Genomic DNA, 16,764 nt, shown 5'->3' on the forward strand with positions numbered 1-16,764 from the left:
CCCTTTGATTATCACAGGCCTAATCTCTGAAAATAGTCATTTTACTCAGTCCTTTGGACCTGTGTTCATGTGTTAGCACTTGATTTTATGTGCCCTTATGGGAAAACCTGATTGAACCTGCTGGTGACATCCAATTACTTACCTGTGTACAGTAACAGATAATTCTTGTCTTTATTTCTTCGTAGCCATAACAGTCTATGCTCATCTTTTTTTCCTTGAAACAGAATTACAGGTTCTCCTCAGTTACTTGTTTGAAGGCTTGTTTCTGTCCTGTGGGTAGTTGTTGTCCGTCCCGTCCCGTCCCCCCCCCCGGTTTATTTGTCCATTTTCCTCAGTACTAATATTTTTCTGGACTACATGGTGCAGACCATAGTTCCATGGTATAGAGAATAATTTTTGTTTCCTAATAGAAAGCCCTGTGATGTTGCAGTGCACAACTGTGTGTAAGTAGCAGAGCAGTTGAATGGAAACTCTGGGAGTACTGTGGTCCCATAGGTTGGCTTGTTGATTAATTGCTTGCCTTAGCCGGCTTGTACTAGACCAACTAGTTCACATCTTGCGTTTCTTCTGTTTCTCTTGCGATCAAGATCCTCAGAGTTAACAGCTGAGGCTACAAAGCGGGTTTCAACCACTCCCCCTGCTTTTAAAGACTGTAGTTTTTCCTCTCTGAAGGAAACCGGACTGATATTTCACAAGTCATTTGCTTTGACTAGACTATTACCTTAAAGAGATTTTCCACATAGTTGATTTGGATATAGTGTTTTTTTGGCATTGATTACACATTCTGAAAAATGTTCCATTAGTTAGGGCCTTGAACCTGGGTGTATTCTCTGGTCACTGTCTACTTTGAAGCTTAATTGGGAAGACCTGCTTTTGATCCTGTATTTGTTACCTGTTTTAGAGGACGTGATGCAGTAGCTGTGCCTTTTGAGACACCTTAACAGTTGATGGAGGAAAAGTACCTTATGAATGACTCTCCTTGCCATCACTGGGAATTTCGCATCTGGAAAGACAAGCAGCAGGATCAAATTAGTAATGCATACCATTGCCAGTGACTCAGAAGGAAACTAGTAATACTATTGTAGTTTGTGATACTGCCCCTGGGTAGATTCTGCTTCGTAGACAGTTGACTCTGCAAAACAGCTCAGGTTATTGTTTTGATGCAGTAATTTTTAATTGCGACAGTGGGTGTGCTTTCAGAGTACTCTCTTAAAAAGAAAGAGGAAATATTTCATATTTTCTTTAATTTGCTTTCCTCAGACAAATTCAAAACCCATTAAAAAATCAAACAACTCTCATTGTATTCCTGCCAGAATAGTGGTTCTGCAGAGTGTGTGGCACATGGCTACAGAGTGCTTACAACAAGGATGTTTATTTTTCCTTTTTGTACTTAAGCTTACAGAGGAAAGGGAAGGAATGAGAGGTTACACATTTTTATCACATTCTAAGTTCTGTAAAAGAGCAAAACCCCACACTTACCATGGTCTAAAGACCACGTGTTTAATGAGATGTATATAATTTATTTATTTATTTATTTTAAAGAAATGCACTGCAATTGAGAAGGTGGCTTTAGTTACTCATGCTGGTCATGCTTTGTACCTTGGGCCAATGGGACTTGCCCAGCTGGTCTTCCAGCCAACAGCAGGATGTGGTTCTGTAAGAGTTCATTCTGGTCCAACTGGTGCTGCCATCATCCCATCTTTTTCTGTCTGTGTGCTGTCTTGCCCTTTCTTTTTATCCAGCGCAGAGGCTCACGTGATTTCGGTTAGTCCCCATTGCCTCTTATATTGTTGCTGGATACCACAGGGAAGAGTCTAGCTTTGTCTTCTTTACTACCCTCCCCTCCTCCAAAGTATTTATACACATTGATTTAACCCCCTTCTCTTCTCCAGGCTAAACAGCCCTCGCTCTCTCAGCCTCGTGATATGTCAGATGCTCCAGTCCCTTCTTCATGGGCCTTGGCCGGACTCGCTCCGGTATGTCCATGTCTCTCCTGTACTGGGGAGCCCAGCACTGGACGCAGCTCTCCAGGTTCGGCCTCACCAGGGCTGAGTAGAGGGGAAGGACACCTCCCTTGACCTGCTGGCAATGCTCTGCCTAATGCAGCCCAGGATACCTTTGGCCTTCTTGGCCGCAAGGGCACATTGCTGGCTCATGGTCAACTCGTCCCCAGGAGCCCCAGGTCCTTCTCTGCAGAGCTGCTTTCCAGCAGGTTGGTCCCCAGCCTGTCCTGGTGCCTGGGGTTATTCCTCCCCAGGGGCAGGACTTGGCATTTCCCTTGTTGAACTTCCATGAGTTTCGTCTCTGCTCCTTTCTCCAGCCTGTCCAGGTCCCTCTGAATGGCAGCACAGCCCTCTGGTGTATCAGCCACTCCTCCCGGTCTGGTATCATCAGCAAATTTGCTGAGGGTGCACTCTGTCCCATCGTCCAGGTCACTAATGAAGATGCTGAACAGTACTGGCCCCAGTATCAAGTACAGGGGTACACCACTAGTGACTGGGCTCCAGTTGGACTTGTACTTTTTTTTCCCCCCTGTTTCCCCACAACTTTACTTTCTTAAAGCTGAAGTCGTCAGTGTTGACATCTTGAATTTCAGACTGCCATGTCCCTTTTTGTGTTCTAAATGAAACTTTCCCCTTTATTTCTTACTCTTTTTGGTTATATATAAAGGGAAGGCCTGCCTCTAAACTTTTTCAGACTTGAGTCTGGGAAAGTACCAATTCTCCATCTTGCACAGCAGGTGGGAATTTTCTTAAAGATATCTATAATCTTTTAAAAAAATAAAAAGTGCCATGGAACTTCTATTGAGTAGTTGCTGTCTGTTACTGTGTTTGATGTGGCAGACCCTGTTTGTCAGCTCCGTTTCTGTCTGATGGTTCAGAGCTTGTAAAGTACTGTAGTAATCTGCTGGGTAAGAGTTGTTAAAAATATAAAGCCACAGCCAACTTTTTTACTTGAAAGGGCCATAAGGGTAACAACAGCGAGCAAATGATACGATTGCTAAGCTTCATTGGTATGTTTTATGGGAAAAGAAAAACCTTCCTCTTATAACTACTTTTCCAAGGTACTCGGCCTTTTAGAAAGAGAAAAGTTCTTGAATTGTTGTAATGGTGTTGTATTCTGAAATTTCCCTATGTTCAAAATGACTTTAATTGTAGAAAAGCCAGGCTATTTCTCATAAAACAGTCTTGTAGTCATATTTTCTCTCAACTTACCATTATTTTGCATTGTAACCATATTTAAAATACTGTAGTTCCAATATACAGTACACTGAAGATGATTTTAAGATCATGCTATGAATTTATGCAAAACTGACTTTGGACTACATTCTTCTTAAGTGTAAATGTACATGTTGTGGATGGAACTGCAAGAGTCTGACTTCTGTGTTTAAAAAAAGAAAAGTGAAAACATATTCTGTGGATTTGATATATAAGTCATTAGCTTGAGTGGTGGGAATCTTTTCTCACTTGTAAAAGAAAAAAATTATCCTTGTAGACATGGACTGACATGTGGAACTCATTAGCCTTGTTTGACTAAAAGAGTCTGCTTAAGCAAGTTGCTGGACCTCTTTGCATCAAGGGATTGACTATGGTATTCTGTCTTTGGCTCCGATTGTGGTGCTGCATGATGCAAACTGGTAGAAAACTTTGTATGTTCTTGTTCTTCTGATTAATATTTTCAAATCCTTAATATCTGTACAGGGAGCAATGGAATGTATGTGGAAGAATATTCCTCAGAAGATTTTTGTCATATGTGCAGACTTGTGCTCCTGTGATTTGTCGTAATAGGTTTCTTTCTCACTGTGTAAAACGTAGTCTTACAAAGCTGCTAATCTTGTTTTTGCTCTGTGTAAGAACTTATCTGATACCCTTCTAGACTTTTTTTTTTAAACATAAATATGTTTCTTTGCTTCTGTCATTTATGGTGTTAGAGCTCTTTGGTCATCCAAGAACATCCAGAAGCATTTAGCCAGCAAAAGGCGAAACTTCATCCTTTACTAGATCGTATTTTGACATTCCTTAATTTTTTTTTTTTATTTTTTTTTTTAGTTTCTAAGACTGATTACTTCATTTTCAGTTTCCTTTAATAACCTTTACTTTTTGTTCCAATGTTTCATTTCATAAGTATGTTAGAAATAGGAAAAACTACTCCTTTGCAGTGAGAGAAATGTGGGAGCCTGCCCCACTGTTTTGCTTCTCCTTCTTCTGGACTGCAAACAAGCAATGGTTTTCTGGCCATTTTAACGTCTGCAGTACGTAAGGGATTAGAACTTTGGGGGATTCGTTCAGGAATGCACCGATGTTCCTCCGAGTAGTTAATACTTAATGTATTTTCTCCATCACTGGGGAGGAACGTGCTGTACGGTTTGCTGCCTCTGTGAGTGGCCTGACTCAGGAGCCCGAGGTCCTCCAGGAGGACTCTGGCGCTCCGTCCTGTTCTTCGATTTGGGAGCTGCTTTCCAATAATCGAAGCAGCAGAACAGACAGTGGTATTGCTTCTTGGCTGCTCTGGTTTATGCTAGTATAGTTGTGAAAACTGCAAAAATAGAAGAGGGAAGCCAAGAACTGAAGGCAAAAGGAAATGTATGTTGTTTCCTAGAGTGAGATGTGCAGGTGTACAAAATGGTTTCCTGCAGGAAAATGAAGATGATGCTTGGGACATATTAAACTCAGACAGTTCCTATAGTATGTGTAATAAACTAAGACTCACTTTGTTGGAGGTTTCTCTTCCCCAGCTTGTTCTCCTTTTCTGACTTTTCTGTGATAAGCATTTTCACTGACGAAAATAAAAGAAAAAATCTGTAGTGGAAGTCAGTTTATTATTATCACAAAGGCCTGAATCAAGTTAGTTGTAAAAGATGCTTTTTTGGAATCAAACTTCTGTCTGGAACTGTGTTTTTACAGCCTTAAGATGTATATATTGTAGTAGCATTGGTATTTACAGTACTTTTATTGATTAAAAAATGCATTCTTTAATAGCATAAGAAAAATAACATGTTAAGCAAAGCTGTGTTTAAAGCTACCATATGATGATGTATACGTGTTCTTTCCCTTCTTTTCTGGATTGTGCATTTATATTACTTAAAATCACCCATATGCCTTGTACGTACTTTGACATTATATGAAGGCTTCTCTGTCAGTAAGAATGAACTTTGGAAGAAATGAATAGGATAGGAGAAGCTATTCTTTTCTCTCCAATAGTGTGTCTGTATACATTTATATAATGTTTTCTTAAATGCCTTCTAACCCTAAAATTCTTGCTTAATAAATGTGAAATACTATTTGTAACCTGATTTTAGACAATTGATTTGATTCCTTTTTTCACCATAGTTAAGTATATCACTCTGCAGACACAAATACCTTTAGCCTTTTTGTTTAAAACAAACAAACAAACAAAAAACCCTACCTTTAGGACGTCTTTATTTTATTTATTTATTTATTTATTTATGAGGTCTAAGCATGTTAAGTAATATTTAACCTCTGGCATCACTTCTTGGATTTCTCAATGCCAGCTATCAGAGAATCCTATCTACAAAGACGCAAATGAATTGAACAACTGTGTGTGGCTGCTCTAGCTGAAACATGCTTTGGCTAGCCTTTGATCAACAACGCTAAAACAGGGTTATAATGCGCCAACCATAAATGCTGGATTATGAGGAGGAATGTTTAAAATGTGGAGACCTGGTTACTTACAGTTACTATTTTATACCTAATATAAAGTTCCTTCTTTTAGAAAGCAAGGTCACTTTTGAGGAAGCAAAGGAGAGTGCCAATTAATAATGCTGATTACTTGTTCCTAAAAGTTTGCGAGTGATTGATTAAAGGTTATACTGCTTCGTCCTGAGTGTTGCTAATCTGCAACTTCTTGGAATTTTTTTTCTTAAAGTCTTCCCTCTTGGACTTAGGTGTTTAAGTGGAAACCCAAATCACTTATGCATTTAAGAATATTGTAGTTTTCAAATGTATTATGTAGTTCTTCATTTTATGGGGTTTGGGTTTTTAATAATTGTAATAACGCTAAAGGATTTCCCTGACCTTGCCATAAAGTATCAGTCTTTTCTTGTTTTTTATTTACGGAATTAGTATGGGAGCTTTTAGATTTGGTCAACACTAATATGAGAACTACACTCATTGCCTTCACTGCCCGTTTTCTAATAGTTGTTGAAACTTCTGTCAGGAGGCTTTCCTTTTTCTGCTTTCCAATTCTGTGAAGAAATAAGGAGTTGAAACTCGATACATTTTGAAATAATAAACCCAGGTGTTCATTAGTACTGTTTGTTAGTACTTAAGTTACTCAGATGCCAAAAAAATTTCTGCATGTTCTTATGGCACACACTGCAGTGAAACTATTGACTACAGTGAAGAAGCAAGAGTAAAAATTCTCAAAACATTTTTGAAGACTTAAAATGCTACATGCAAAATGAAGTATGAAGTAGTATATGTAGTAATATGAAGTAGTTCATATTAATTGGTATGCAAATCAAAACACCGTTTCACTTGCAGGCAACGTGCAGATTACTAGACTGCCAGTCTTGCCAGGTATGTTCAAGAGTATAAAATAAATCCACTGAGCTGTTAGTTGCGTAGTCATTTGCCCAGCCTAATGACTTACTACTATTAAAGTGCTTTGATATTTTTTCATAGTATCACTTATACGCACACGGTTATGTTAAGGACATGATTACAAAGCAGCCAAGTGTTCTGAGAGCTCTCAATAGCTACATTTAGATGCACTAGTTCAGTTACAACGTGGAAAAAAAAACTCTTTTATTGCTTTTATTATTTTCTTCTTTAAGCTCTGCAAGGAGCAGCTCATAAAAAGCTCTGTTTGCAGCTGATTATTTAAAATGCTTTATTGATGTTTTAGAGACTTGTATACATTTTGGATGTCTTGTTGTAAGGGAAGGCTAAATCTTTGTTTTGCATTTATTTGCATTTACGTGCTGAGTCTTGATCCATTCCTGGAGAGTCCTTTTTCTTACAACACTAAGTCACAAATGAAGCATCTCTAATAGCTAAACCATTTCTGTGCGTATTTTAAGGGTAAAAGACTTCATTACTGATCGGGATTACCAAATTTGCTTGGTACTGAATTTACCATGATTTCAAATTGCCAGCTAAAACTGAGTTCCTGTTTCTTCCTTTCTTTGTATTATTTCATTTACATTTGCAGAAATCTAACTATTGTGAGGCTGTAGACACAGGACTGGTATCATTATAAAATGTGTCCTGGCAGTAGCAGGAAATCATGGAGGAACGCTTGCTGGTTTTTAGCTGCCCTGAGCGACAGATATTTGTCTTTGAACTGTTTTTGTCTTTTTATAGTGGAGCGAAGCAGTGTTCCTGGTTCAGCTGCCATGCATCTGGGGCTTTGATTTGAATGTTTCCACTTAGTGTGGAGGAATGTAATAGCACAAGTATTTCTTAAAGAAAAAAGCACTCGTTTTGGAAAATTTCAGAGCAGTGAAAAAATTTAATTAAGACAGGCATTTATTCCCCCTGAATTTAAAGGGACACTGTGAACTTAAAATCTAGATGTTGATTTTTTTTTTTTCCTTCTTTAAAAACTGTGTTAATGTCGGTGGCTTTCTGTGCACTTTTGTGGTTTATTATTCTATTTCCCATCTCGAAATGATCTTTGAAGGACTGCAGGAACTGATTCTTTTCTCATTGATAATCAGTTCCATCAATTGGCCGAAGTAGCATCAAGCACAAGAGAGAGCCTGGTTGCCTAAGGAGAAATGACAGAGGGAAGAGAAACTGGAGGATATACAGCCGAATTACTGTGGTTTAATAACTTACTACCTGTCAGCTGAGCTGCAGAAGTTGAGCTATTAGCCTGACCAGCTGACAGATAACATGACTTGAATAAATCAATTAAAGGATTAAATCAAGTATTTTTTTACCTTGCATTTGGGAGTGGACAACAGAGCCAAATTGTTAGTTACTATATTTCAGCTGAAACTTCTTAATGCTTTTTAAACTGGTTGTGTGTTTGTGCAGTCTCTTACATTTAACAGGAGTAGGCAGAACATTTTAGGTAACTGCAGAAGCTTCCCCCGCACCGCCATTTTCCTTTGATTTGGACCTGATCTGAAAGCTTCAGTGTCAGACGCTGGTCCTCTAGTAATATGCTAAAATGTATTTTTTTCTAGCAAAATAAGAACCTTCCTAGTTATACTGAGGAGAAATCAGGGCTTAGCTTACCAGGGAGAGGGAAAGGCAGTTAAACATTGTGGGATGAATGGTGTTCTCGCCTCCCTGTCGGTCATCTGATTCTATATACCTGTGTCCAAATACACGTCTGTTTAGGTCTCAATTCAGTACTAGTTTTGGAGTTGTTAGGAACGAACAGCAGCTCTGCGAGTTTCAAACGTGTGGTGCAAATTGGATTTCTGCAAGGACTGAGAAGCCATAGTATGCATGGGTTATTGCTTCTTGTCTTCAGTGTGTAGCCTATAGCCTATTGCTTTTGCTCAATTAAACTACTGTGTAGAAGATGGATAGTAATAGAGGTATATCCCTTTAATGGTCTTGTGTGCTGTCTGTAGGCCTGTTAATAAAGCCTTTCTTAGCTGTACTAAAGATTCAGTAGCGAAGGTGTACTATTTGGAAATGATAGCTGGTAAGAACCCCTTACGATACTGCACAAATACAGAAGAAAAAATAAAAAATCATATCCTACCTGTATGGGCAGTGAATCTTAGTTTTCCTTTTGAATTTATAGAAGTCTGCTCCCTGGCCATCCCTTCCCTCTCCCCTGCATTGAAGTTAACCATCCCTTTCATTGAAGAGGTCCAGACCCTGCTCATTTGTCTCTTTGCCCCAATAACAGCATTAGATGTATGCTGATCTTGGATTTATGGCAGGTTTTTTCCAGTTTTCCATCCTCTGTTCTTCTGTAGGAGACCTTCTTCTCTTTCTCTATTTAGTTACTTTGTGATGATGCAATTAGCGATTTTAACTATTTTTTTTTCCTCACCTCAGCATATTTTTGCTAGTAAATATTGGATGATCAACAGCTGTAGCTTCCTCCTGATGTCATTCTTGCCACTGAAATATCTGGTCTCTGGTTTACAAAATAATGACTAATAGTTCCTGTCATCTGAGCAGCTCATTTTCTGAACCCACCTTCTTGTCTATAATTACCTTGTTTAGATTCAGATTACTGTTTGTTTAATGTAGCATTTTAAACATAATGTACCAACTACAGATTTTTTTGGTTTGCTTTTACCAGAGTAAGTGTAGAAATGAAACAGACTTGCTGAGATTAAAAACAAGAAAAAACATTTTTGACAATCTGATTTTTTTTTTTTAATCTAATGAGGTGAGATAGTTGAATTTGAAAGCTGGGTCAAAAGCTTATGTAATTTTGAGACCCTAAATATAGAATGGTGTAATGACATAAAAAGATCAGTCTCTGTGCATATGTTCTGATGACGTATTTTTGTTTTGTCCGTATTTTGCGCATGCAGTTTAAAACTAAGCTGGAAACCCTTTGCTTGGAAAAATGGTCTTGCTGATTTTCCTGTCTTTATGTTATGTGCCAATTTTAAATCTACATGTAGCATGTAGGTTTCTTTATTATAACTGTCTGGGTGTGGGGGTCTTTTTTTTTTTTTTTTGGTTTGTTTCGTTGCTAGTGAAATTAGCAATGTAGTCATTGTAAAGTTTACCTTTTATTTTTATTTTTTATTTTTTTTAATAGTAGTGGAATGGGGTGACGATGTTAAAGCAGTATCAGAAGATGAAGCCATGGTGCTGGTGAACCATCAAGCAACAGGGGATGTCTGCACTCTCATGATGTGCCTTCAGGATAAAGGCACGGTAGGCTACAACTGGGGAGTGGGATATCTTCTATGTATACTACTTGTTACCCTGTGTGTGCTTGCATCTGTGTGTAGTACTAATAACTCTTTTGTGTGTTAATCCATCAAGTAATCCTACAGCCTTAAATGGGAAGCTTTTTGTTTAGATTTGGTGTAATGTGACAGCCAGTAGCTTGGAGCAGATTTGAGATGGTAAATGTTGCCTTCAAAGAAGGTCAGGTACAAGTTGAGACTGTGTGGATCCTGTCTAGGTTAATATGTAGGGAAGCAGATCTCCTTGCGGATAGTCATTGTGTCACCCCGTGCCCTCACACAATTCACCCCAACTTTGCTTAAACCAACATAGGTTTAATTTCGTGCTTATGACTTCACTCCAGAATAGAATTTTTCTCATGAAGTTAGAAGTAAATTGTGTATGGGATTTTGGATAGGAGTTCAGAAATCGAAAATGACTTTGCTATGAGAGCATGTCCAGGCTAAGCTAGCTAAAGTCAGAATTCCTTGAGCTGCTCTTTCAAAAACTTTTAAGCGTTTCTTGATGAGAAGTGCAACTAATGTCAGTCATCTCGCATGTTGCTGTTCAGAAATTTCACATCTAGGGAATGTAATGCTGGAAACTCTGGAGCGAGTTCTAAACAGGAAATTAAATTTATGGGGAAATCGGGAGGAAGGGGTGTGGATGATTAGGCTACAAAGGGTGGGAGACATACCTGGCAGACTGAAAAACTGCATACTGAATCAGCTGTGTGTAGCTTAAAATGTTATCTTCTCTCCTGCTGCCACAGTGTGGGAAATGAGGAAAGCAACTGTTCTTCCTTGCATCTGCACGACTTGTAACTGACCCGATATTTTTCTTAGTATATATTAATCTAGATCTTGCATACACTATGTCTCTATCAGTGATTAACATTTTTGTAGAGTTTTTCCCAGATCTTACAGAGCTGGCACAAATATTCAGTTATGATTAGGAAAGTATGAAAATGCCAATCAGGATTGCCAAAGAGACTTGCTTCTTCTTTTCTGCTATAGTGCAGAGAAGACAATGTTCTAAAAGTACTTTTAATTGCTTTAATTCCTTTAGGAATTGAGGAAGTTATGTATTTTAGTACTGTCCTGTACCCAAATGAGTAAAATGACAGAATAAACTCTAGGGAATTTCTTAATTCCCTTCATCAAAACTATCCTTAGGACAGTCTTTTGGGATGCCATAAAGACATAAATGTGAAGATGCTGTCCTGTGGATGTGCATTTAATGTAACCTTGACTTTTGAAGTTCCAGATGCATTAAAAGTTTTTGATATTGTAGAAATTCATTGAYTCATGTATGTATCCCAGTACACACACACGTGTATGTATGTGTATGTATTGTGTGTATATATGTCTAAACCATATTTATCCAACTTCTTTGACTCCATAGATAAATTATACAAATGAAACAGAGGTATTAGATTTGAGGGTTGCAGTTACCAACATCATTATAAAAATCTTCAGTCAGAACAGAGTAAGTTCCAGTAAATGTGGAAGATGCTAAAGAAAGGAGGAAGGTGTAGAGGGGGGAAATAACCTCCACTTGTGGAGACTTTTGGGTTTGGTGGCTTTCAGAAAAGCAAAGCATTCTTAAAAATCAGTTCCCCCCCCCCCTTAAATAGTTGTAATCATTGCTCCAAGAATATACAAGTCCTAAGCCTAGAATGGATTTAGCTTTTTTTAGCTAACAAAAGGTACAAGCTTCAACACATGCTTAAAATATTGCATGAGTAGTACAAGTGGCTAAAAATAATGAGAAAGATCAGGATAGTTTATCCTTGATAGAACCTGCTGAATCAGGTGTTTTTAAATAGCATGCTTCGTATTTCTGAACAGGCGTACAGATTTGTCTTCTCTTTGAGAGAACGTGAAACCACTGGAGTAATAAAAGAAAAACTGTCCTGATGAAATTAAAAAAATTAAAAAGCAACTAAAATGAGGAAGTTGTTTTTTAATATAGTTTAAACTTCACATGGAGTCCTCCAGAAGCTTGCTATTTATCTGTGTGTAACAAGATAGTATTTTACAAGAATTGCTTTTATTTTGTTTAGGTAGTTAAGCTGCGTTGATTAATAAACACTTTTTACTGTTCAAACAACACTTTCTAGCTCTCAGCGTTCTTTGCTGAGGGTGAAAGACTCATTTTCTTTTGGCGTAGAAGGGAGCACAGAGAAGTAAAATGACTTACCAAAGGCTGCTTCTCAGCTATAGGGCAGTGGCAGACCTAGGAAGAGCTTTCTCCTGTAACAGTTCAAAATTTCCTTTGCTTTCATTTACCAGGCTGTGTGGACTGAATCCAGATGTAATCCATGAGCACTTGCCCGTTTGCTGCTGCCTTTCTTTACAGTTAATTTAAGGCCTCAGAAGYGTTCAATTTAAGACAAAGTTCAGTTTTTTTTCTGTGTAGCAAAGCGTAGAATACTGAATCTTTCTTGCAACTTGCTAATAGATTTCCTGAAGACCCTGTAAGGAAACATGACGGTATTTTTTTTCCTAGCATTGTATTAATTCTTAGGCTGCAATACCATTTATATACATCTGTTTTAAGCAAGTTTAATCTCCTCGAACTTAAAGAGAAAGCTAAAATGCATGCTTTAAGCCACTTCTCTTTCAGATTCACTTATGTGAATAAGGGAGACCTGATCTCTCATTAAGGAAGTGAAGCTTGTGTTAAAATTACAACTTTTAGCTAAGGGCTGGCCAGTATTGTTTGACTACTAGTTTTGCCATAAGACAAGCCACACAGAGCAAGGTTTCTGCTGAGTCAGAAATGACCTAATACACTTTTTCTTATAGCACAAGAAATTGTTGCAATTCAGTTGTGAAAGTAAGTGTTAAAACAAACTGTTAGTAAGGTAGTGGATGTTTCATCAACATTAAATGTGATGTGTTCAGCAAAGAGGAGTAGGTTAAAATGCTGCATTTACAGCACTCTGACTGGATTAGGAATGATAAATTTGGCTGTATTTTCTGAGCTAGAGAAGAAAGCACTGGCTGAAAGACTGTAGTGGAGGGGAAAAATTGCTTTTAGCTGTTTTTAGTGCAAGTTGCAAGACATTTATTCCCAGGTTTCATTGTGAAGTCGCAGATGGGTGCTTTAAAGATCAAAGTCAGTCTATTCAGGTTGCTTTTGTTTGAAATCTGTGCAGAGGGAAATGAAAGTAGGCCTATAAATAAGAGGTGCCCAGATTTGTTATTTGTTATTGAATCAGGAAGAATTTCCTCCGTATTCTAAACTTCTCTTAGGTAGGAAGGAGGAAGGAAAAAGCATGAGAAGTGGTGTCCAAAAACTCTTTCAGTCCTTAAACATCTACGAGTCTGTGCTCAAATGGTTTTTGAATGTGTGTTTGCTTAAACCTACTTGAAATGTGTGCAAGAAAAGACTCTTATGAACAGCACTGTTTAGCTCCTGAGGATATTAAATGAGAGAAGAACCACCATTATCCTGCCTTTTCCTCTGTTCTGCCCTTGATGGCAGAACAGAATGAGTATCTGTTAACCTGGCATACCTGTTGGTTGCAAACAAGATAACTAGGTGTGTATTGCTCTTTGAACTCTCCCTTCTTTTTATTTTATGTGGTAGAATGTATTTTTTTTTTTTTTTTTCCTCTTGGTACTCTAACCACTGTGTAGGCTCATAGGCAGATTTGACATCACTGAGCTCTGGAGTTTACCTGATCACAGCCCACTCAAAGCAAACTGCCTGTTGTCTTGGTTAAAACTATGTTACACTGATATACTTTGACACAATCACTCTTTCTCAAGAAGACTGAGGAAGTCCAAGGATGCTAGTTAGAAGCTATATGTCTTCTAAGACATGGTCAGATGGACCAGGCTCTGAAAAGCAATCATAAACTTCCAAGAGAAACCTACCGTCATCTAAATTTGTCAGCTAAATGGCAAGCTGGTGCATGATGATGAAGACTGGTATGGGAGGAAAGAAGTCCCAGCATTGCTGGGAAAGAGTTGCTCCTCCAAGATTGCCACAGTGCGTCTAGGGACCAGTGTTGACTCCTCAAAACTTCACTCTTCAGGGAAGCAGCATATCTCCTTTGCTTATCTCCTCCAGCAAAATGATGTTGGCCTAGCCTCTACTTGATGTAATAGAATAATCTTTGTCAAAAAGTAAAAGTTATAGATGAGCACTGACAGTGGTATGGCCATTGCTGCAGGCTAAAGCATATCATTGGAATTTCAGAAGTATTGTTAACTTGATGGCAAAGATGTGGTTGCCTACATCAGCGTGTCTTCTCTGTGCGGGTGCRTGGGCATAAACTGATGGTATTGTGATGCCTTAGGGAGCAATAACTCCTCTCAAAAATGTTTTTCTTTACTCTCATCCTTAGCACACACCTTTCCTTCATTTTTTTTTTTCCTTCTTTTTTACTGAAATGGGGAGATTGTCCCTCTCTGCAGAGAAGAATTCTTACTTTAAGATTCTGTCTCTTCTATGTATTACTACCTAAGGGATAGTTGTATTAGAACCACTCTGGCTAAATTAGTCTCTAGTGGGGAGCTATATCTAGGAGCTAATTTTTCTCTTACCACTCACAAATATGTAGTGTGTCCTTGCTCCCTTGGACATTTAGCATCTACTAAGAAATGCTATTGGCAGACAGGAGAGGATACTAGCATACCCTCCAAAGCAAAACCTTTCACCTCTGAGAGCTGTTCTTTTCTCTCAGGCCTGGTTTCCCTTTCTCCTTCTACAGATGCTGGAGGGTCCAAAACTGGTGCTCTTGCATTATCCAAACTCTTCAAATAGAAAATTTGCTAATGCTAAAAACCTGCAAAAGTTGAGATGTTTTTTGTAACGTATTCTTCTGCAAAGATAGCTAGCTTCTATACATTACATTAGATTTAGCTGAAAGATTATCTGCATGTCTATGACAGTAAAGCATCTCAGATGTTCTTTGGCAGTTACTTTCTTACAAGTGTGCCAAATTTCACTTTGCTGAGCATCCTGCACCAGTTGTTTAAGGATAAGTAAAAGAAACAAGGTATGTAACAGTTATTTTTCTCCAAGCATATAGCCCAGGATTCAATTATAGCTTCTGTGATCAAAGAGGAAAATAGGTAATCAGAGCACTCCTAAGAGATAATTAGATGTATTTGGAAGAGAGACTTCTGTTTTGCAAAGAGTTTGATAATCTGCATTTTGTATCTAACATTTTGCATATCAGAATTCCTGCACTAAAATGTTTCTTTCTAAATTTCTGCTTAGACACGCAAAGATGTGAAAACAGACAAAAGCCACCATCATCCACTGCAGCAAACTGTTTTGTTAGAAGTATCGTTGAAAGCATGGGTGTGCATTCAGTAGGCTTCTGAATATTTCAGTGACTGTGCAAACCTCTGGCATTTGAAGAGTAAGCATAGAGTATGCTTTAGTGGTAGATGTAGTCAACTAATGCATGAACAATGCATTGTATTTTCTTAAAGAATCTAGCATCTCTATTTCTATCTTTGTCCCTAGTTATGTATCTTAGACAATTGAAAGATGCCAAACAGAGCATGCCTGTTTAAGACTCAAAAACCCCATCCTCTGACTACTAGAGAAATAATGTGAGTCTTGTGGATTTCATATTCTTTCTTGATCATGATGAATGGAAGAGAATTACATCGTGTGGCTTTAAGTTTCACTGAACTCGGATCAGTCTTTGAATGTGCAACATTCTAATATAGGAAGAGTCAAAGCAGGTAGCCTCAGGTATGACTGAGAGCATATAAGAGATATTGGAGTTTCTGGTTCTGGAAAGCCAACTCGTACCCCTCTGAAAATCTGTGTGTAGGAGCAAGAAGGGAAGAGACCTCTCAGGAGTAGCAGCTTTTCCATACTCTTGTTATTTACTTCTTCTCAAGTAACTTTTCCTATTCTAAATCTCAAAGGACTGGACATATGTAATACCTGCCTTCATTGTCCTATAGAAGTAATGGTCAAGGTGAATCTAATGGCTCAACCTCTATTTTTACCTTCTCAATGTGCTTCTTGGTCAGGAGCACTTAACAAAATTGCTGAGGGATGCATGTGGCTGCTCCACCATGGGGAAAAGACATTAATGGCATGTGGGCTGTAGCCAGCTCTTAGTGAATGCTGCTGTTCAAAGACTAGGATGAGCATGTATGGAGCATGCGTGTATCAGAAGTAGGGGAAGGAAATGATCCCATCCCAAAATCCCCAATGCAAAAAATGTAAGGAAACATGTTTTTATAGTAGACATGAAAAAGCTGGAGACTTCAAATACAAACCTGTATTTTTGTGTGTCCTTTAATAAAAACTGAAAATGTTTTGTGTTCGCAGTTCTGACTTAAAATTATAGTGGAATGTCAGTAAGAAACATTGTCCCATGTGTACATGAACATGGAGTGGGAATGACTACAGCATGGCTTGTAGTGTAGAACCATATGTTAAATTTTAAAAAGGTATTCTGTATTTAATACTGTTCTTGGGGGAGAAGTGGTTTAGCACCTCTGTTGTTTCTTACTTTGCAGCATAAAGGGCTTAATTCCATATATTTGCTTGTTTCTATTGGTGTTATGAGGGTGACTTTTTAGTAGCTTCAAAAAAAAAAAGATGATGACTGGTGTATACATGATTCTCTGCACACAATACTTAAGTTTTTTTATTATTTTTTTTATTTCAGGTTGTCCGTCAGATGATGTGGCTGATGGATCATATTTTTAAGTATACAAACTTTGGCATTGTGTCTCTAATCCATGGAGACTTCTTTATAAGACAGGTAAATGGAAGCATACAATAGTGCTTTGTTTTATCCTTGTATTTGGAACTTTGTGGTGTTCTGGGACTTGCTTGTGCTAGTCTGCCTGGCTGGACTGCAGGAGGAAATAACTGTCCTGGCAAGTGTATTTGGATAGAACTTTGCTATTCTGAACTACCTTTTTTTTTT

General features: G+C 38.2%; 1 protein-coding gene across 2 annotated transcripts in view; it reads left to right on the forward strand.

Moving 5' to 3' along the window:
- LPGAT1 (lysophosphatidylglycerol acyltransferase 1) overlaps positions 1 to 16,764 on the forward strand; it is a 67,810-nt gene that overhangs the window by 16,243 nt on the left and 34,803 nt on the right. For both annotated transcript variants that reach the window (XM_026072354.1, XM_026072355.1), the window contains exons 2-3: positions 9,709 to 9,827; positions 16,501 to 16,596. In XM_026072354.1, the coding sequence (XP_025928139.1) occupies positions 9,709 to 9,827; positions 16,501 to 16,596 (215 nt within the window). The remainder of the gene's footprint in view (positions 1 to 9,708; positions 9,828 to 16,500; positions 16,597 to 16,764) is intronic.

Source organism: Apteryx rowi, unplaced genomic scaffold (assembly GCF_003343035.1).
Source record: "Apteryx rowi isolate R43461 unplaced genomic scaffold, aptRow1 scaffold_34, whole genome shotgun sequence".
NCBI classification, from domain to species: domain Eukaryota; kingdom Metazoa; phylum Chordata; class Aves; order Apterygiformes; family Apterygidae; genus Apteryx; species Apteryx rowi.